The 23,298-nt window shown below is 39.9% G+C and overlaps 1 protein-coding gene across 1 annotated transcript; it reads right to left on the reverse strand.

Annotated features, from left to right (window-relative positions):
- Positions 1-267: 267 nt before the first annotated feature.
- On the reverse strand, positions 268-21,501 carry LOC144691610 (superoxide dismutase [Cu-Zn]). Its single transcript, XM_078559870.1, has 5 exons — positions 21,352-21,501; positions 11,575-11,668; positions 8,034-8,103; positions 2,001-2,118; positions 268-745 (listed from the first exon to the last, which is right to left on the reverse strand). The coding sequence occupies exons 1-5, from the start codon at positions 21,415-21,417 to the stop codon at positions 635-637; spliced, it is 459 nt and encodes a 152-aa protein (XP_078415996.1). The 5' UTR covers positions 21,418-21,501; the 3' UTR covers positions 268-634.
- Between the last annotated feature and the right edge of the window lie 1,797 nt (positions 21,502-23,298).

Raw genomic sequence — 23,298 nt, forward strand, 5'->3', positions numbered from 1 at the left:
TCTACTGCCCCTTAACATAGTAGAGGGGCATATTGGACACTGAGCAGTTGGTTCAATAGTTTGAAGTTAAATACACCACCATTTAGAACAAAGCAAGGCAGGTCAGCATCAGTTCTTTTTTCATACTCTTCTAGCTTGTATGGTTTGTGCAGTGTTTATGTGAAGAAAACCCCTACTGTTCAGAGTTTACTTGTACAATAAAGACCCTGGTTTTCTGAACTTTTGAAAGAGATAATCAAGTCTGTTTTGCATCAAGACACTTAGATATTGAAAGAAAAGGACACTGCTTTTATTAGATTGGTTTGACAATACATTGTTCAGTGCTTCCAGCTATTGGGTTAACTCAAGCTCTAACAGATAAACAAATTCCAACGTCAAGAACTTCCAGGCCAACAAATCAAGTTCTAACTTAATGTTACTTATATTGTTTAATCCTAAATGCACAAATTGTATCTTTAAGGAATTTAAAGCACAGACCAGTTAAACCAAATGTCTCATTTGTACTATAGACATTATGTAGCTTAAAGTATACTGCATGAAGTTGCTGCACATTAGACTATTTTTGGACCAGTAGTTGACAGGTTAACTATGCTAACCTTACATGCCAATTCTCTCCTCCCCTGACAAGTTTATTTCAATCTTTAGCGATTCCAATCACACCACAGGCTAAGCGACTTCCAGCATTTCCTGTTAGAGTGCTCTCCTCATCGGCACCTTTTCCCAAGTCATCTTCCTTCTCATGAATCTTCACAAAACAGGGGGGTGGGGGGCACGGGGAAGAAAAAAAAAGTATTTAGACACTTAATGGCAAGGTTATTTTAAAGCTTAGAGACCCTAGAGGAATGATGGTACAGAAATTGTATTATCACTTCATTCCAGGTCCAAATCAAACCCACAAAGAATAGGTTTTGGTTTTCAAGTTACATTACTTTGAGGCATCTTTATTTAGTGCTAAGACTATCATTTAACCATAAAAAAAATGCACACTGAATTTTTAACATTAAATATAGTCCTTGAAAGAAGGAAAAGACCATGACAGTGGTGATGTCACTGGACTGGTAATCCAGATACCAAGGCTCATGCTATGAGGACATGGGTTCAAATCCCACCATGTCAGCTGATGGAATCTGAATTCAGTTAATAAATCTGGAATATTAAAGCTAGTATCAGTAATGGTGACCATGAAGCTATCAATTGTTGTAGAACCCTTCCAGTTCACGAATGTCCTTAGGGAAAGAAATCTGCCATTTTTACCTGGTCTGGCCCACATGCAACTCCAGACCCAGTCATGTGGTTGACTCTTAACTGCCCTCTGAAATGGCCTGGGAAGTTACTCTGTTCAAAAGGTGATTAGGGTAGGGCAACAAATACAGGCTTTGCCCACATGCCACAAAAGAATAAAAACACCATCAAGTGCAGTGGAATGGGGTGATTAAGTTACAATATTTGTGACAGTGCAGAATTATCTATTCTTCAGCAGTTTCCCTCAGATTTTCTGATGTCAACAATTCTTGCTGATTTGAGGACAGCTTATACAGTATGTTGGCCCAGACTGTCTGCACCAACTCAATGAGCAATTCATCTACTGCCATTCCCCTGTAATCCTGCATGTTCTTCCTTTTCAGATAATGGTCTAAGTGACAACATAACAGGGAGCCAGACAAGGAATTAATATTTCAACAATTAGGAATCCAGTATTCAAAAGCAAGTAATATTAGACTTTGATTTGTGAAGGCTTAGCCCCCTTGTTAAACTGTTTCTACCTCCATAAAGGAATTAAATGCTAGACCAGATTATATAGGTCATTAAGTAGCCCAGGGATTAACATTTTTACAAGTCCAGCTCAGAATGGGCATTTGTCCACTCCCATCTCAATCTTTCACCAGAACTCTGTTATAGATTAATTCTTCAGAAAGTCCATAGAAGTTGATGGACTTATGCTCATCTAGTCTTAACTGAATCAGTTATTGTAACAAGGCCACAGGTTTTTCAATGCTTACCACAAGTGTACGCCCAATAATGGACCTTTCCCCTGAAAGATGGATGTGACTATCCTGGATTTGAAAGACAGCCACACCATTTCCATTAGCCTCCACATTGCCTAAATCACCAACATGTCTGCAATGAATCACAAGTTATAATTAAGCCAAATAATTTATGTTAAATGCAACAAACAATCCAAAAAAAGTTCATTAGTGAACATTTTGCATTAGAAGCAACTTGAAGAATGTGTGTCTTCACAGCAGCATGAACTTCACATTTAACTGTGGAAAGGCAGCAAATTTATTCTGGTTTTACTTATTACTAAATTGCATTCTTTGTTTAAGCCACCAGGACACCTATTCAACACATCAATCCATAACTTCAGTCCCTTCTCATCCATCCCACTGTTGCCATGGAAATGCACAAAAACTCCTGCAGGGAACTTTTTTTTTGGGCATGGTTTTACATTGGAAAGTTACTACAGGCTTTCATTTCATTCCAACAGCAATGCAGACTAGTACCACTGGATGCATCTTATGTCCTGTGGTTTTCACAGGAACTGTTTTTGAACATTTCCATTCCACAATTTGTTGGGACATAATATCCATGGGCATTTCATTCATGTTGATGTGACAATCAGTACTTGTGTTTTTGCTGCTGAGAGAAGAATCACTGGAAACTGCTAATTTTGGCAGAGGTCTTTTGGTAGTCTGAGCGATGTTGATCTCCTGCAGCAACACTAGATATTTTCATTCCATAATGAGTGTAGACCAACTAGCTGTTGCTCTAAAATCTTTGCTGGGCCTGAAATTTGATATGGTCCACTTGTGTATATAAACATTGGATCTCTGGTGACAATGGAACCATTCTAACAATTTGAACACCCATTTTGAAACATGCTTCTCAGGATCAGCCCAGTGGTTGTTCCTTGTTCCCAAGGCATTTGGTCTAGGACATCTTTTTCAGGACAGTTCCTTTTTCCATTTCCACACCAGTCTTTCACCAACATAGAAGTCCCACACAGTTTTGACAAGTCAACAAGGGTTACAACTTTTAGCTTGAAACCAGATGCACACTTCATTCAGTTTGTTGGAAGAGTCATTTCTCTTCATAGCTTGCAATGTGGGATCTGCTGCGTGGGCATGTCTTAAACTCCGATGCATCTTCAAAACACAGCCTGCATCACCTGCTTGATCCCTTGCACCCATGTATAAAAAAGGTACAAGTAAAACATGCATTGTAGGGTGAAAGATTGAGGCGCACGACTAATGCAAGTATAGCATGTTGTGGCTGAAATGGGGGCCGGTGGTGGGGTAGGGTGGGGTTGACAGACATTATATGCAAATGCAATTTTGGGGGCCATTTTACATGCCGGGTCAACTTATACACCATGATCTATGGTAGCCAAAATGAAACAAGTTACCTCGATGAAAAGGAAGTGATCAGGCATAATGTTTACATCACCATTAAGAAGTTATTTCTAATAGTTTTAACAATTAATCACAGATCATTCTCAGGTTTGGAGGAAAAGCCCTGATTAGTTTCATAAAAACTAGACATAGGGAATAGGACAGTGGGATTATATCAGTTTACTGATGCTCCTTAGAGATCAGAACCCTCTTTTCCTTCCATCCCATAAAGCTACTAAAACTTCATTGGCTGCCCTCATTTAGCATCTACAATAAGTAACTCATCTAGTGACTATTTAAAATTCACTCTCCAAGCAAATCACTTCTGCCCTAAAAGCTTTACTTGTACACGACACTGACTGACTAAGCTATCTGGCAATTTCCTTATGGCATCCTCACTCCAGATAGTCTAGCATAATCTCAGTTGAAAATGAAATTTTTTTTGCATGATTTGAAAAGCATGGGAATTCTCAGCATCCTAATCAACATTGATCCTCATTATCAATGCAGGAAAATGGCCTACGCCAGTTTCTATTTAACCCCTCAAGGCTCTATCAATCTGATCACATTTCATCTCTCCCTCTACATCTTTTACCATCCTGTCACCAAAACAGTTCCAATTCCAGTTTGGAATGGTTTAGATTAAATTCATGTCCTCTTGTTCTAGGTTCTCCATATCTGATCAAATCCTTTTAATAAACATTTAATTAGACAAGTGAATCCAGGCCTGCAGAACAAAAATGGTTTAGACGGCTTAAATAAAGTTAAAATACAATCTCTTACTTTCAGCTAGCTTGGCAACTGGCATTTCTGCACAAATTTATGACACAAGGTGGCTATTCAGCCTGTTTCTAATTAGGTGAATTATATTTTGATGGTATACTGTAAAGAAAATATTTCTCTCAATATTACTGGGATACTGAAGCAGGCTTGTGGGGGCTGGGTGTATGTTTGTGTGACTGATTTAATTAAACTGAAGACAGACAGACAAGGTTTAAAATCAAAGGGTTAGGTGTAAAAAAAAAAAGCGGACATTTTTAGGTGGAAATGAAGCTAAGACAGGATACAAATAAATATTTGCATTAGGAGATAAATGGATTGAATTTTTAGCTGTTAAATTTCAGAAAAAAGGAAGTTTTACAACTGGCAAAGATCATAAACGAATAAAGCAAAGTTAAGTTAATGTTTCCTGAAAGCAGTGGCCATAAAAACAAATATTTTTATATTATCCGAAAGGCAATTTCCAAAGTTAGTTAACAATGGGTTTAAAAATAGGAAAAAACATATTTAAGAAAGGAATGAAAGCTGTATGGGATGTGGCCACTTGCGATCTTGAAGTGTGCTGTGCGAAGACAGACCTGTGAAGGAAGCAGCCTCTAGCCACCCCAGAGAAATGTCCAATTGTTCCAGAAAGCAAAGTTTCATTACAAGCCTTGGATTTCCACTGTCAAGTGAGAGAGAGAGATAGAAGCCTATGAAATACCTCCCCTATAGCAACAGTGGGTGCCTTGCAGTATTACTGGATGTTTTATAGATCAAGAATCTATAGGGACTGTTGCCTGGAAAAGGGCATTTGAGTCTAGCCGAGTAGAAATCTCTTGGGAATGTTGTAAGACTAAATTTAATTGTGTAACTGTAATCTTGTGTTTAAGTTTGTTAATAAATGTTTTAGTTTAATATTTAAAATCTTAAAAAAGTGGTAGTGGAATTTTTACTTCAGGCTTCAGTGCACATACCTCATAATAAAATACAAATGGCAAACCGTTGAGATAGCTTGACCAAGTTTCCCTTTGGGATTTGGTCAGCCCAGCAATTATCACCTGCTATATCATAAAATATCCTCCTCCAGAAAATTAGATGTTATGGGATAGTGAAGAATTTGTCTTTCAACTGTTTGAAGTTTTCTCCAATGCCTTCAACTGCTAAGCAAATTGTGCACGTAGTACATCAGCTTACAACAGAACAAAAAGGGATTTGCGGCTGTTTAATCTATGGATAGTAGCATTTCTACAGGAATCCTTCCAACTTCTGACATTACTGCAAATAGGGGAGAACTCCTGTGGAAATTTCAGATATTGGTTACTTATCAATGTGAAAGCAACACCTTGGGGAGCATGTTGAACAAGTAATGAAGTTCTTTGCACAAGCAGATGCTCCAGGAAAATACCTTAGAAAGATCCCCAAGCCTGCACACACAAGGCAGATGGGGCTAACATATAAACTGGAGACCATTTATTGTACTGGGCAGCAAATCATTGTGTTCAGAGGCTCAAATGAAGGTGGTTAGGTCACTTCAAAGCAATATCTCAATTCCTGAGAACAGTCTAAGAGAATGTATCTTTCAAGGTCTCATACAGGTTTACAGGTAAAAGCTGCAAAACAAATGAGTTGAAAAGAAACCAAAGTGTTACAACTATTCTGAAATTGATCAAATCTAGCTAGTAAAAAAGTACCACTACTGCCAAGACAAAAACCTGAAGAATTCTGGTCTTTTTTCACAAAGTAGTTCAAGCAGTGGCTCAAAAGTAACAGTAAACAAGCACCCAAGGGACACACTGAATTCAACATAAATGATTCATAAGATTTCTATTATGCTTGCACACATCACAAGATTTACATGGAGGACAACAGTAGCTGAGCAGCTGGGGAGAAGAAAAAAATTATTGAAGAATGAGTGTGAGTAAAAAGTATGGCTTAACAGGGTGGGAGGGGAGTGGATTTCATGACATTCCAGAAGAAACAGCTGTATAACTATGCCAACAAAAACATGCAAAGGATAACTTAAGCATTGGTACAAAAAGGTGCATACAGATAGCTAAAGCAGAAGTGGAAAGGACAGGGTAACAGTGCAGGGGCTTCAAGCTGTGGGCTTTAATAGGAGATGCATAACTTAGTAGATGGGGTGTCCAGCTTGTAGAGAAGAAAAACGAGTCTTGAAATTAGGTGGCACAATTTCAAGTTATGCTCAGGGAAAAAAAATTGAACATGCTCAAAAAACTCAAGTTTAGCTTTGAACTGTATACCAAAGCTCTCACCTCTCAATTCACCTGGAGCCAAGAACTGGGGAGATTGGAGTAAAGGCCACAGATACATCAGGTGCTGCCACAAGCCAAGGAACAAGAGTTTTCAATTATTAAATTGGCAGGAAATATGGTGCACTGGTGGTTGGGGGGGTGGTTGCTGATCAAGAGGGCTGCTTTGTCTTGGATTCTGTCAAGCTTCAAGCATTGTTAGAGATGCACTCATCCAGGTCCCAAAGTTAGACAGGAGTTTTGATCAATCAGCATAAAAAAAGTTAGCCAAATAACAAAACCCAAACACTTTTGTACATGGGATATGCACATTACCATCAATGCCAGTGTTTACTACTCATCCCCAATTGTCCAAGGTAGTGGTGGTGAGCTGCCACCTTGAACTAGTACAGTCCATATGGTAGTGGGCCCAGTGCTGTTAGCTAGGGGGTTCCAGGAATTTGACCTAGCAATGATAAAAGGAACTGACATTTTTAAAAAACAGGATACTGTGCAACTTGGAGGTGAACTGATAGGTTGTAGTGTTATGTGCCAACTGCACCTGTTTTGCTAGCAGTACAAGGTGTGGAATGTTCTGTTGAAGCAGCCTTGGCAAGTTGGAGGAATGCATGTTGTGATGGTACATGTTGCAGCTATGGTGCACCAGTTGGGGTAACTTATCAGGCAGGCTGCTCTGCCTTGGTGTTGGGCTTCTCCAGCCTTCTTAGAAATGCACTCATCCAGGCAAGTTGGGAGTATTCCATCAGTCCTAACTTGTGCCATGTAGATGATTGACAGACTTTGGGGAGTCAGGAGCAGAATTACTTGCTGCAGAATTCCCAGCCTCTGATTTGCTTCTGAAGCACTGTATTTGTGGCTCCTCCAGTTAAGTGAGAGACATCTGGATCCTGATGGTGGGAGTTCAGCAATGGCAACATCATTCAATATCAAGAGGAGGTCATTAGACACTCTTACTGGAGGTGGCTGTTGCCCAGCACAGTGACAAGTAGCACTTGTGTCACACATCAATTCAAGCCTGAGTGTTGTCCAAGTCCTGCTGAATATATGCTCTTTCAAAATAGTGAAATCTATAAAAATTTGAAGCCAACAATTACAAGATGAAGACAAATTCCATCAAGATTGAATTACTTGGAGAGCTGGCTATTCATCTGGAATTTAAAAAAAAATCTCCATTTACTGAAGGTACCATAATTCTTAGTGTTCAAACCTTGGTGACTTGCACATGATAAAAGCCCATTCTCCAGGTGTTTCCCTTGTACAAGTGTGCATGTGTAAGGGGTGAGTTCTTGATGAATACTCAATACAGGAAGTAGTTCCTCTTTGGGTCAGAAAGGGAAAGTTAACCATTGCACAACCTATTCAATACAGGGGTCTCAACTAAAATTAGGGATTGTTCTTGCTCAAACAATTGAATGTACATAAGAATTTTTAAACACACCCTTTGATCAAGTGGTCAAACTTTTCCTGCCATGTTTAACTCTTCACTTTGAATTAAGTTAACTTGGCAATTAAAAAATTATAGCTTAAGCATACAAAGCAACATAAATTTATATTTTCAAATACCCAAAAGGACATATAGCATGCAAAACTAGTCCATAAAAAAGCTCACCTTTCAGCATCACCTGGTCCACCATGACGTTTTGCAAAAGGGTTGTAGTGAGGTCCTGCACTGATACAGCCTGTATTGTAAACAAACACACCAGAAAGCAGGTAAACTTTAACAAGCAAAGTCACAGTTAATTGATCACAAAACATTTCAGACACTTACTTTGGCTGTGGAAGATGTGGAGATTATTCTAGGGATTAAATGCAAACAAAGACAAAACAGCTCACATTTCATGGGAGGCAGTGATGTAGTGGTAAGTGGACTAGCAATCCAGAGATCCAGGCTAATGCTCTGCCTACTATAGCAGCTGATGGAATTCAATTAATTATATCTGGAATTGAAAGAGTCTCAATAATGGTGGCATGAAGCTATCAATTGTTGTTAAAAACCCATCTGGTTCATCAATGCCCTTTAGGAAATGAGATCTACTGTCCTTACCTGGTCTGGCCTACATGTTTGGCTCCAGACCCACAACAATGTGTTTGACTCTTAAATGCCCTAGTAAGTCACTCAGTTCAAGGGCAATTAGGGATGGGCAACAAATGCTAGCCTTTGCAATGATGCCCACATCCCATTAACAAATAAAACATTTACAGGGAGGTCAAACTTATTGACAAGGCTTCTTGTTCTGTTTCCCACTCAGCAACCAGCCAAATTGACAGCCTGTCCAAAAATGTCAAACAGGAGGTTGCAGCTCAAGACCCTTGGGGGTTTCCAGCAAACAGTAGTGAGAGGCCATGATCAGGAAGGGGTTGGGTGGCAGTGCAATAAAGGTTTGAGACAAGGGGCACACTCCACAAGGAGTAGCTGCTTCCAAATTACACAGTAGGTGCACAACAATGTTAGGTATCCCTTTCCACACAGCAACACACCAATAACTAATGTAGTTTAAAAAAGGCAGAAGCATATGCTGTGTTGGAGACACATTGCCCAAATTTAAATTCAATGTCTGCCTGTAGGGAAAGCAGTTAGAAATAGATGTGTTGGAAGTACATAATTTCTTCCCCAAATCATGCATGTTGGTGCCAGTCTCAATTTATCAAATCATCAATGCAAAATTGCAATACATTTGTTACTCAAGTCTAATCTCATTCACTAACACCTTTGTCTGTGCTTTGTAATACTTTTCCTTTGAGCAGACTGGCCACAAAAAGTCAGTTATGCCTGTTCCCTTATTGTCCACAAATTGTCAGTAATTTATTCAATAAAGCAATTGAGCACTACTCTTTCAAGGGTCTTTCCTGCAGCAAAAAGTAAAAGATTAGTCAGTGTTGATCAGTGTTGAGGAGCTAATTGAAAGATTTTTGAATGTCCAGGGAATCATTTCCTAATATCACATGGATTCAGAAAGTTTCAAGCATTTGACTTTAACAAATTCAATTTAAATCATGGTCCTGAATCATTATTCTGGCACTTAACATGAACCATAAGAGAACTTTCTTGGACATAAAGCTAGAAATTAGTTTGTGCTGCATGTAAAAGGCACAATGTACACCCAATTTCTGGTTGAAAGGTTCTGTATCCAATGTGCATGGAGGTATAATAAATCTCATGTACAAACACACATTAGACCCCACTGTTTAGGCATACATTGTGACTGAAATCAGCACTGGATCAGTTAAAACAAAAAAGCCTCCATACTTGAAATTTTCCCCCAGTTTTACAGCAGCTCAAACAGTAGTTCTTAAAAACAAAAGACCATCATCAAAATGAGGACATTTTAAAAATACTTCCCTTCTATGAAGGAAGAAAGGAATCATGTAAGAGTGCTCCTGCATCTTGCTATTCATGATTTAAGTTGATGTAAAAGCAGATGTGCAGCTCCTTGGAGAGGCTTCACACCCAAAACATCAATTTTCTGCCATCTTGGTCCCTATTTACCCACTTGCAATCTTTCACTATTATATCCAGGGTAAATTTCCGGGTTTGCACCTCATTAATAACCACTCCTCAGCATCATTTCCACTCACTGCATTGCTGATGCTGCTCACACCTCTACTGGATCCCAAGCTCAACCCATTTGATTCTCTTGAGCTTCCAACCAAAGCTCCAAATGCCCTGATGTCCAGTCCCCACCTCGTGTTGAGGTCTCTCATCACAAGCTAGTTGGCCACTTGAACATGGTGTAGACGAAGTGTAAAAGAAACGGGTAATGATCACAACCTGAAGCATTCTCATTTAAGAATTGGATGGCCTTTTCACTCTCATGGCTCTTTTGCAATAATATAACAGCACATTGATATCGCTGATTAATGGCATAATTGATAACTGATCCCTTGCTTAGGAGGTTTCCCCTTTGCAGGATCTGTTTTACTAGTGGTTTGATCAGTGCTCAAAGGTGGAATCATTGTATTGTGGGCTATATGCCTCTCAATTCTATTAAGAGAAAGACAGTCTTACATTTATATAGCACCTTTCACAACCACAGGATGTCTCAAAGCACTTTAGTCAATGAAGTACTTTTTTTTTAAAAAGTGTAGTTACTGCTGTAATGTAGGAAACTTGTAAGTTAGTCATTCTGGTTAGCATAGTACTGTAATTAGTCTGCCTTTTGCTTTCAGGTGTCAGTGCTTGGTTCACATTTACTCATTTATGACTATTACCATAGACTTGTTTCTTTGTTGATGGTTTGTCACTTATCAATTACTGCAGTTAGTGTTTTGCACTAAGTACTCTCATCTTCAAACCACCTGGTGCTGCCTAGTTGCATTTAAGACTTCCTTCCAAAGCTGCATTGTGACTTTTGCAGAATGGAGGCCTGCGTTGATGTATCATGCTGGCCTAATCTGAAGACTAATGTGTGTTTGTACATGAGATTTACTATACCTCCATGCACATTAGATACAGAAACTTGCAACTAGAAATTGTGTACATTGTGCATCTTTTACATGCAGCACAAACTAATTTCTAGCTTTATATGTCCAAGAAAGTTCTCTTATGGTTCATGTTAAGTGCCAGAATAATGATTCAGGCCCATGATTTAAACTGAGTTTGTCCAAGAATATGAAGTGATCTGTAATAATTTTTCAAGCTTCCATTTTTAGCTCTCTGAACCCCTACCTTTTTGATTAATCACATTTCAAACATTTAATTTTGCTCACCATGTCTATTATCCCATCCAGTATCACTTCTGCCATTTAACCATCTCCCACTTAACAAAACTTTGCACATTTCCCCTCCCCCCTCCCTTTGTTCAGCAGGAGTTTCCACCCACCCTTACCTCAACATGTTCTTTCTGATCCTGATCTTTTATAATGTCTTCTAGTTCTGACAAAGGCTCCATAACCGACATCAATTTTCTGTTCTCTTCATAGCTGCTGTCTGACCTGCTGACTGTTTGTTCCCAGTATTTTATTTTTATTAGAAATTTAAAGCTACCTTTTCAAAAAGTTCTAGGTCTATTGTAATGCAAAAACACTTCAAATTTTAAGCACACTTACACTTGCAAGGAAAAAAACTTCCCTTCTAGTTGATACATAAAACTTTAATTCTAATGTCATACTTCACATCAAGCTTGTCAGAACAGCAAAGATTCAGTTCATACCATTTGTGTTATCTCCAAAAGCATGAACATGGAACCCATGCTTTCCAGGAGTCAATCCAGTGATGCTTCCTTTTAAAGTCACAGGTCCATCTGCCTGGAGAAGAGAAAATTCCATATAGATGTTTAAGCATATTTCTTCTAAAGTTTGAAAATTCAATAACTTGCAGTAAAGGCACACAAGTCAAGCCATCTGAACTGCCTCCAAACAGAATAGGTTACCATCATGGCCACAAAAGTTAATCTTACCCTCTGATAAACATACCAGATTTTAAATTTTCAATGGTTGCTTCATCCCCATTTGGCCACTAAATATAAAATGAAGCCTCAATTAGAAGAGGAGCTACTTGACTGGTAGCCCAAATTTCCTCAAATACATGAAAGCTGAATATCTTAGACAAGATTTCTAGAACTACTGCAGTGCAAAGCAACCAAGTTGTTAGCCTGCCTGATACCACAATGTATGTTTACCCAGAATTTTCAAATGGAAGCTGAGGAAAAAGTAAGCTGTAGGGGGAGAAAAAAAATCATTCCTCCAGTGAGGAAGTGACACTTCTTGTAATCTGGATCCTGTTTTAGTACAGAGTCTCAAAACTACAGCCATAATCCAACAGCAAATTCACAGCTGCAGGTATATTTGCAAGCAATGGACCGGTAAAAACAATTGTGGGGTATTGAGGCAGAACAAAATTATGGTACAGTGCTCATCTTCTGCAGAGGCATCCTGAGGTTTAAAAACCTACAAAATTAATCTGAATATTCTTTAGTTTAAAACTTTTGATTCATTTGACAAGTTATGGTGGGTCTTCATGCATGCCACAGAAAATTCTACATTTGAAATTAGATGTTGCAACACCAGTCACATGGGTGTGGTACAGAAACAAGACAAAATTTCATCAGTTTAGACTTTGGTTTCATGGCATAATCCCCATCTTCAACAATTTCTGGAAGGAATTAATTCTAACCTAAATATTACATACTGTGGTAATGCAGAAACTTTAACTTACCCTCCATAAAATTAGAGCACCATCCCTAAATATCAAACCAAACCAATGGAGGTTGTTTGAACAAACATTAGGTATAACATTAGCATTGTTGATTGTTACCTCCAAGTCTTTTCCACTTGATTTTATGCATTCAGAACCATAGAAACACAGAAAGGGGTCATTTGGCCCAATTTGTTTGTGCCAGGTCTCAACAGCAGCTCAGCTGGTCCCACTCTACCCCCTCCTCTATCCCAACCATTTGGCCCAGCAAATTCTCATAAATTACCTATTTCCTTTTGAAAGCCACAACAATCTGCCATCACACTTAGGCAGTGCATTCCAGATCCCAATCACCTCCCGTGTAAAAGATTTATCATAAGCCTCCCACCTGAAGAACAGACCCAGCCTCACCAATTTATCCATGATGTGTCTCATCCCTGAGATGATTCCCAAATCTTTGCTGGACTCAAATGACTTCACATCCTTCCCAGAGTTGAGGCCAAACCAGTATTTTATACATGTCCAACTTTTCTACTCTATGCCTTGAACACAAAGGATGGTACAAGGAATAAGACTTGAGGACAACCAAGAGGAACTCTATTGTGTCAGCCTGGATGATAAGTATATCACCTATTCAGTGTAGTCCAAAATCTGGAAGCTGTACATTTTCCAGATTATGGTACATGCCAAGGGGCTGTCAAAATAATTATGCATCCCCAATTAGCAAATGGGTCATTATACATTGATGCACAAAAGCAATAACTGGTTGATGCAAATGTCTGGCTTTTAGCTCCACCCAGCTTTGTTTCAAGTGCACTTCTATTGCATGCTACTTTTATAGTTCATGGCTGATTTCTAACTCTTATCCCTTTTAACATCCATTTGCAAGTTTGCATGAGAATCTCAAATGTGATCAATAATAGGTCTGTCTTTCCAATTTATACTTTGACATCAATGCTATGAAGTACACTTCCATTTATCACTTTGTTAAACCATATGTTATCACTTTGTTAAACCATATGTTAAGAGCAATTGCAGGCATCTACAGAACTTTTGATGGCTCTGTTGGACCAATCCATATAACTGACACATGGAAGCACAGCAAGCACCTTGCCCAGAATTCTCAACTTTAAATTTTCCCAACATTTGGTTTCCAGGTTTGATGATATTTCACCACAGTACCCAATAGGTCAGCATTTCCCAAGCTATTTTCCAATACAACCCCATTTTAGCACTTAAATTAACATGACCCCCAGAGGCCAACATAAACAACTGAACAATCTTAAGATTAATGAAAGCTCTTTACTGTTTATTTTCACATGGCTCATTTCTCACCTCTTCCTGTTCTTGCTCTGAAGGTGCTGATTCATGCTGACATACTTCAACAGGTGCAGCTATCGCTCTGGTAATTCATGAAAGCAACGGACACTGGAAACTAGTTTTAACCCCCAATTGACGAGGGGTGTAACCCGACTCCATTCTGCAACCTTTTAAAATTTAAATGCAGAAATCACTCCCCCAAAAAAAGCAAGGCCTAATTAATACCAAAGTCAATTGAAAATCAGTGCAGCAACTTAAATTAACTGAGTTGAAGGGAAGGCCTGAACTACAGAAATGCAGCTATCAGGCTCGCCAAAGTAAGTGGGTCTTTTAGCACTCCCTGCATGCCAGGAATAGAAGTGCTTCCCCAGCCTCAAATTCCAGCCTCCCAATTGTGGCCTAGAGCCAACAGTCCCCAGCACCAGGGACTGTCCCCACAATTCCTTGGCTGGAACCCTCTACTGCGAGTGATCCCATCTGCCTGCTATTTGCAACCCCATTTGCAGCTTACAATCAATCATCTTCCAGATGCATTCCTCAGGTTAAAGTCAACGTTAACTTTCAAATCTTTTTCTGCACCACTGATGTGTAACCCAACTTTTCTGGATGTGCCAAAAGATTGTCACACTTTTCTGCACTTTAATGGGGGCCTAGTACATTTGCCTCAAATTCTCCACTAGTCCTTGCAATTCCAAGTTGCTGCTCCATGTACATTTCATCATAAAAATCAAAATATAAAAAAGCAACCACAATGCAAGGAAACAACTCTACTTCAGTGATAGGCAAGTGAAACCATACAAAGGTAATAAAGAATCTTATCTTCATGCAAATGAAGCTAATTTCTGGTTTTGAAACCACTTCCAAATGAAAGTTCAGTTACTCTAACTTAATCTCCTTACCCCAGAATAAGTTAATATATTAGCTGGTCCAGATTTCTGAAAAAGGGTTCCATAAATTCAGGATTTGTTCAATTTTGTTAAATGTCCAAAGACACCATTTAACAGATCTATTTCTGAAGAAAAAAAAACACTCAACCATATGGTCCAAAAGCAAGGTGAGGCTCATGTTATAACACCAGAAACTGTCAAAAGTGTACCCGGTCAATCCAAAGTTCAAAATGTGTCTGATCAAACTAAGCATCAAAGCAGCAATTAAAAAGCCATACCCCTTCAACCACAGAGCAAGTCAGCTCATTGGTTCCTGTTTTCTCTAATGTGGATAACACCAATACTAGAATCATTCTTGAAATTCCAATTTTCAAAGCCACTAAATTCAGACCAATAAAGAACACCTTGTGTTTAGCCTGAAATTGAACTCATTTCAATACTAAAAAGAGAAATGAGTCTCCTGGAACACTAAGAACATAAGAGATTTATTCTGGATTGTCATCCTTATCTTTAATCTGAAAGATAGGCACTGCAGTGCAAGAGTTGTCCTCCCCAACCAAAAACACAGCTTCTGTTCCTAGGAGAGCTGCAAAAGACAACATCTTGTGTTAAAATGAGCCAATTGGAGAAGACTTTCATCTAGGGCCAGTCGTTTTAGATTTGCACATAATATCTTTGAATTTGAATAGAGTAGCAGAATGAAGTAGACATGTGCTCTGTACAGTAGATAGATAATTATGCTTTCCACAAGCTCAATTAGTATTCAAGAACTACCAGCAATAATTTAAAAGCATAGACCAGGCATGCTTTCAATTCAAAGAGCACCATTTCTACCCTTTTTTTTCCCTCAATTAAGTGAAAAATTTTTCTTGAGAAAGTTAACAAATGGAACAGTAGACAGGAAGCTAAATTTATTTAATAAGTTATACTGCAAAATTAAGCTGCAAATCAAGCTGTACATAACTCAACTTATGTAGTATACCCAGAGAGAACATGTTTGTGCTAATCTATAAGAAACGTGACTGATAAAATATTAGTTTTTAAATATAAAAAAAGGTGCTGCTGCAAAGTAATGAACTTGTTTCTCAAACAGCAGGATCAAATGACAGGCTAAGATGGTGTCTGACCTTTGCACTCAGTTTGTCTGACAGCACTTGCTCTTGCAATTTTGACATTAATCAGTTTGGTTTATCTCAAAAAATAAACAGCTCCTGATTTTTAAATTGAACTTTGATTATCTCAAACATTTCACTAACGTTGAATAGCATGTATTGGTCCAAATAGCTGTGCTCACCACCTTGTGCCAGCAGTGTTTAAAAGTGTCAACAGTTAGTAGTTCCCAAGGACTAGAGCTGGTTAAATTATGTTTCTGCATATTTATTAGGAGGCAAGAGAATGAAAAGCCAACTTTTTTTGAAGATCAGCACCAGATTCTACCTGGGGCTACTAAAACAGGGAAAAAAAAGCAGGCTGAATGAAGGACCTTTTAATTAACAGTGTTCAGTTGTAATGAAAAGGGTTAAAACTCGTTGCATGATCAAACCTGCGAGTTGTTTCTTTTGCCCAGTCTGAAAGCAAATTAGAACACCCTAAAAAAGGGGATATTTATAGCTAGTAAAAATGATTAAACTGGTAGGACAGCTTATAAAACATTACTTTATCCAGGGTGATATGTTGCAAACCCATCACAACTTATAATCAGTGCAAGTGGTTAAACTCCTATTTATAAAATCCATTATTAATACACACAAGCCCCCTCCAAATTAAAACATTAATCTAAGAACCAATATAGGTTAATCATGACATACTTGTAACTTCCCACCAGAGGTAGTATAAATCGTAAACTGGGTTACAATGCTAAAGAGAAACCTATGCTTCAAACATGTTTATCCCTGCTTTCAAAATTGCAAGATTCTTAGCAACTGTAATCATAAAATCAATACAAGGGCTCAACACAATTTTAAAATGGAGACTGAATTGTACATGTCCAGTTCCAATCATTCACCACTCTTCAAGACCTCTTCACTCACATGCAGTGCCATAGAGAATATATTTCATAGCCTCTACAGTTGATTACACTATAACTTGTCTTTTGGTAGATTTACTTCACATTTCTAACCTAAAGCTTTTGTATCTATATAAATAGTTTCACTGCCAGCACGTGGCCTTACCACTAACTGCCGTCTACAAGGACAGACACTCCAGTTCCGCTCCTTCCTGACCTGCCAATTTTAAAGGTTATATTTATAGTTAAGTCAGTGAGCCATGAATTGTCAACTGCATCTTACTTTAGAAAAATGGGAAGGGGCAGAAAATCAGAACAACATACTTCAGACAGAGGTACTTCTGGAGACTAATAAGAAATCTGTAGTTAAGTTAATCTGCAGGACAAGTCCAGAATGGAAAGTGGAAGTTTTCCACATCTCAATTTAACACCTAGAGTAACTAATATTTTGTTTGGAATATTGGGTCATATTCATACATGCCAATTTAAGACACCCAGATTTTTTGATTGGAGTTGATCAGTATTAACCAATTACAGGAGTTCATTTGCAAGATGGATGTGGCAGCTGTTGGTTGCAGTGCTGGACTGAAGGCCATTAGAACAAACCAAAATGTCCCCCTCCAATTGGTAACACAAATTAAGCCACTTTTTTTAAAAAAAGCAATTAATTTGAAAGTTGTAGACATTTTTTAAAACAAGAGCCATTTGCACCTCAAATTGATATATTTTCTCAAGGCTGGGTATAAGCATTTCATAATGAGAAGAGGAAATACCCACTGAATAAATTGACCAGCTTTATTGAGAATACCTGACTTCAAGTTGCCCATTATTTCAGAAAGGAAGAGGAGAAAAAACTGGAAACTATAAGCCATAAGCCTAATAGTGTAGGCTTATTGGTCATTATTAGGGGCATGGTTAAGCACACATAGAAAATCATTAGAGTAAACAGATTTATGAAAAGGAAACAGTATTTGACAAACCTGTTGAGATTTGAGGATACAATAAAATGAACAAGGGGGGCAGTGGATGTAGAGCATTTGGATTTTTAAAAGCATTGATAATGTGCCATGAGTTATGTTACAAAGTCAGGATTCATGGGATTGGGGGCAATATATTGGCATGGATTGAGGATTGGTTAATTGCCAGGAAACATAACATTTGCTGGTTGTAAGGCTCTAATTAGTAGGTACTATAGGACCTTTAGTTGGGCCTCAGCTTCTAAATTTTATTAATGACTGAGATAAGGGGACTGAGTGCAAGGTACCCAAGTGTGCTGACAATGCAAGGTTAGGTGGGAAAGTAAATGGTGAGAAGAACACAAAAGGAGCTGCAGAGGGATAGACAGATTAGGCAAGTGGACAAGAGCATGGCAGATAGAATACAATGTGGTGAAATGTGAAATTTACTGTGGTAAGAAAAAAATAAATTTTTTTGACTGAAAAATACCTCCATTCAAAGGGACCTGGATGTCTTTGTACATGAATCACAGGTGCAGCAAGTAAAGAAGGGAGCAAGTTATTTCTTAGCTTTTACCACAAGGGGTTTCTCCCCCCTCCCCCCCTGCCATTTTATGGATGGCGACATCACTGGCAAGGCCAGCATTTACTGTCCATCCCTAATTGCCCATAAGATGGTGGTCAGCTGCCTTCTTGAACTGCTGCAGTCTATCTGGTGCAGGTACTCAATGCTGTTAAGGAGTTTCAGGATTTTGATCCAGTGACAGTGAAGGAACAACAATGTAGTTCCAAGTCAGTATGGTGTGTGGCTTGAAGGGGAGCTTGTGGTGGTGTTCCCACACATTTGCTGCCTTTGCCTTTCCAAGTGGGCAGCAATCACTGGTTTGGAAAGTGCTGTTAAAGGAGCCTTAGTGAGTTGTTGCAGTGCATCTTGTATATAGTACACACTGCTGCCACTGTGCATCAGTGGCAGAGGAAGTGCCAATCAAGCAGACTGCTGTGTTTGGGATTCTTTTGAGCTTGAATGTCATTGAAACTGCACTCATTCAGGAAAAGCAGACAGTATTCCATTACACTGATTTGTGCCTTATAGATGGTATGGCTTTGGGGTGTCAGGTGGAGAGTTACTCACCTCAAGAATTCCCAAACCCAGGCCTGCTCTTGTAGCCACAGTATTTATATGGCTGGTCCAGGGTAACCCCAGGATGTTGACAGTGAGGGATTCAGTGATGGTAATGTCATTAAATGTCGAGAGATGGGTAGATTATCTCTTGTTGGAGATGGTCATTGCCTGGCACTTGTGGGGAAAATGTTCTTGCCACTGATCAACCCAAGCTTGAATGTTGTCCAGGTCTCACTGCATAAGGACAGACAGCTTCAGTATCCGAGGGGTCACAAATGGTGCTGAACATTGTACAATCGTCAGTAAACATCTGCACTTCTACCCTAATGATGGAGGGAAGGTCATTGATGAAGTAACTGAAGATAGTTGGGGCATTAGAGTATAATAAGGTCTCACAATTATGCAGGACGTTAGAGGGGCCACACCTGTAATGATGTATACAGTTCCAGTCCCCTAACCCAGGGAAGAAGATACCTACCCAGGGTGCAAAGATTCATGGTTTCTGGATGAGGATGCTGTTCTATGAAGAGAAATTGAGTAAACTACACCAATCAAATTCAAATCATTAAGGGGCTTGATAGAGTAGGTGATGAGAAAATGATTCCCTTAGGTGGGGGACCTAGAACATGGGGTCACAGTCTCAGTATAAGGGGATGGCTTTAGGACTGAGAAGAGGAGAAATTTCTTCATTCAAAAGGGTCACGAACCCATGGAATTCTCTACCAGAGAAAACTAGATGCTCAGTCTTTGAGTATATTAAAGACAAAGGGAGATAGATTTTTGAGTACTAAGGGAATTAGGTGATTATGGGTTGTGCAGAAAGGTGGAGTGGAGGTAGGGAGTCAGCCATGATCTTGTTGAATGGCAGAGCAGGCTTGAAGGGTCATATGGGCTACTCCAATGCTTATTTTCTATGCCATGGTATCACTGGCACAAGCTTAACCATTGTGTGTGGGGAGTGGCAAGGTGTGCCGCAAATAATCTCACTTGAGGACTCCAGGAACTCTGTAGCTGTGGTGCACATCTACTGAATACCTACTCATTCCATGTAGGTCTACCAGGAATGCTATTTGGTGTCCACAATACATGTTCCAAGGCTATAGAATGACTAAAGCATGTACAATACCTACTTGTGTCTCAAATCTTAACTTGAGAGTTTGTATTTAGAATTTTTACAAACTGCATAATACCATTTGTGCATTCAAAAATAGTTTGCATTTACAGAATCAGCAACTTTTCAAAATAATCAAACCCAATTAGTGGAGGGTGGGGCAATGTTTTTACATTAGCCAAGAGTTATGCAAAGTAGCCTCCAAAAAGCCAGAAAATACACCAAGGCAAATCCGAATTGAATTTTCTAGATGGAGGTATGCCCTTAAGATTCTTCCACCCTGTAAACAAACTTGAGCATTTGAAAGAACAAACATAACTTGTATTTACACAGTCTTATGTAATGCAGCACAGCAAATTTGCACAAACCAAGTCCCACAAACGGCAATTAAAAGATAACGTCTTAGGTGGCAGTTGATCAAGACACCAGATGTTTGTTTTTCTACGGGCGGGCAGATAGGGCCTCAGTACAACATCTAAACCACAGGACAGCCCTCCGATTTTGTGCTCAAGTCCCCCCCGGAGTTAAACTCGAACATACAACCTGCTGTCTCACTTGAGCGCAATCACTGTACCAATGTCGGCAGCTTGCTCCCCTTCAAAATCTACACCCATCGCTGCTGCGTGTCCGCTTATTCTCGACAGTAATTTATAACGCTAAGTGTGTGTAACTGGAAAACGCGGCAAGCTCATGCGCGTTTCAGTTGTGGTAGGCTCTCATTGAGCAAGCGGTTTTGTTCTTTTTTTAAAAACCACCAGCTTTCGTTAAGTTCTATAAATTGGCATGTATGTATACGAACAATCCAACAGCATTTCGAAATTGACTTACAAGTGACTGACCTCACAAGAGCAAATTCTGCAACATGGCACAAAATACCTCTTTTCCACTGCTCTTTCTGCAAGTACGTTAATAGGTTGCATAAATTGTTCAACTGCGTCATATTAGCTGCTGCAACCATGACAAGGCAAAAAGTCTGGGGGAGGGGCGGAAGGTGAAAGAACAGCACTGCCAAATCGCGTCGGAAGATTCATTACTTGCTCTTTTGAAATAAAAAAAGGCACAAGCACGTCTAAAACAGAGAAAATCTAAATCTAAATCTGCGCACGGTTCTTGAGTTTGCCTCTCCAGCAAGCCAGCTGAAGCAACGTTACAGGCTGGCTCTCAGCCCAGTCCATCACCATTCAAGCACAGCGGCTCCTGGCCCAGCTCTGCAGGTGGAGGGAACACTGTGAGGAGATGGAGCCTCCGTGGTCTCGGCCGTTCTCACACCCAGCGCCTGCATCATAAACACGCGCCTGTTGAAAGCAGATCTGCTCCGAGCCGCTACCCGCACCTCACCCACCCACCCACCCCGGGAACGAAGTCATTAGTAGATCTGCCCCGGTAACTCACAGCTTGCTCAAAATAGACGGTCCCGGTCACTTCCCCAGTTCCCTTCAACACGCAAATCGCTTTCATCTTGGAAGAAGCTGTCGAAACCGCTTACTGCTCAACCCCACGCAGGCGCCCTAGATATAGAGGTATGCGTCAGGCACGCCTGCGCAGACAGGCACCAGGCTTAACAGTGCGCCTGCGCATTCCGGGGGCCGGAGGCGGGGCTGGAGGCGGGGGCGGGGCGATCCTGGTAGGGTCGGAGATGGTGAGACTTCATAGAGAACTCTGATCATAAGTCAACCAACTTGAAAGATTTCCAGCATCCACAGTACTTTGCTTTTAACTTGAAAGGTTAACTCTGTTCGTAGTTTTTTTTTACATAGGATATAAGGCATGGAAACATGCCATTCAGCCTGACCAGTCCATGCTGGCATTTATGCTCCACTCCAGCCTCCTCCCAATTTCCTCACCTAAATATATCGTCATAACCATAATTCCCTTCTTCCTCATATGCTTGTCTGGTTTCTCCTCAAATGTATCTATACTATCAGTTTCAACTACTCACTGTGGTAGCCAGTTCCACATTCTCCCCATTCTTGTGTGAAGAAGTTTCTTCTGAATTCCCCAGTAGATTTCTTGGTGGCTATTATATATTGATGGCCTCTAGTTATTCTCTCTCCCAAAGAGGAAACATTCTCTCTGTATCAATTCTATCAAAATCTTTCATAATTTTAAAGGCCTCTATTAGGTCACCCCTCAGCCTTTTACAAGAGAAAAGAGGACCAGCCTGTCAACCCTTTCCTGATGTCTATATCCATGCATTTTCTGGTACCACCCTTCTGTAAATTTTCTCTGCATCCTCTCCAGGGCCTCCATATCTTTTTTATGATATGGTAAACAGAACTGCACATAGTACTCTTAAGTGTGGTCTAACTGAGGTTCAATACAGGTTTGACATAACTTCCTTACTTTTTTTTACTGTTTTATGGCCTGGCTAACCTGTGGTGCAACTTTTAGTGATTGGTGCATTTGTACCCCAAGATCCGTTAGTTCCTCTACCCCACCTAGACTTGTGCCTTCCATGTAATAAATTGGATTTCTTCCTAGCAAAATGTACTACCTCATGTTTATCTGTGTTGAACTTTATTTTCCAGTTCAAAAACAGAATTACCTGGAAAAACTCAGCAGGTCTGGCAGCATCGACGGAGAAGAAATCAGTTAACGTTTCGAGCCTTCATGGCCCTTCGGCAGAACTGAAGCATAGTTAGGAGAAAGGAGAAATATAAACTGGTTTAAGGTGGTTGGGGGGGAGGGGGGCGGGGGGGAAAGAGAGAAGTTGAGGGTGTGGTGATTGTGGAGATAAGCAAGCCGTGATAGGAGCAGTTAATCAAAAGATGTCACAGACAAAAGGATCAAAGAGGTGTTGAAGGTGGTGATATTTGTCTAAGAAAAGTGCTAATTAAGAATGGAAGACAGGACATTCAAAGTACAGCTCTAGTGGGGGTGGGGTGGAAAGACTAACAAGGTTTTAGTTTTAGATTTAAAAATAATGGAAATAGGTGGGGAAAGAAGAATCTATATAAATTATTGAAAAAAAAGAGGGGGGGGGCGGAGAAACGGGGTGGGGATGGGGGGAGGGGGAGTTTAAGATCTAAAGTTGTTGAATTCAATATTCAGCCCGGAAGGCTGTAAAGTGCCTAGTCGGAAGATGAGGTGCTGTTCCTCCAGTTTGCGTTGGGCTTCACTGGAACAATGCAGCAAGCCAAGGACAGACATGTGGGCAAGAGAACAGGGTGGGGTGTTAAAATGGCAAGCGACAGGGAGGTTTGGGTCTTTCTTGCGGACAGACCGCAGGTGTTCCGCAAAACGGTCGCCCAGTTTGCGTTTGGTCTCTCCAATGTAGAGGAGACCGCATTGGGAGCAACGAATGCAGTAGACTAAGTTAGGGGAAATGCAAGTGAAATG

This window comes from Cetorhinus maximus, chromosome 16, assembly GCF_964194155.1.
Source record: "Cetorhinus maximus chromosome 16, sCetMax3.hap1.1, whole genome shotgun sequence".
Taxonomy (NCBI): domain Eukaryota; kingdom Metazoa; phylum Chordata; class Chondrichthyes; order Lamniformes; family Cetorhinidae; genus Cetorhinus; species Cetorhinus maximus.

Bases quoted from the DNA above. Each gene is read 5' to 3' on its own strand.
- LOC144691610 (XM_078559870.1), bottom strand. From the start codon at position 21,417: ATGAAAGCGATTTGCGTGTTGAAGGGAACTGGGGAAGTGACCGGGACC. The intron at 11,669-21,351 runs GTGAGTTACCGG...TCTCTTCTCCAG, and splicing joins CCGTCTATTTTGAGCAAGCT to GCAGATGGACCTGTGACTTT. The intron at 8,104-11,574 runs GTATGAACTGAA...TTTACAATACAG, and splicing joins TTTTGGAGATAACACAAATG to GCTGTATCAGTGCAGGACCT.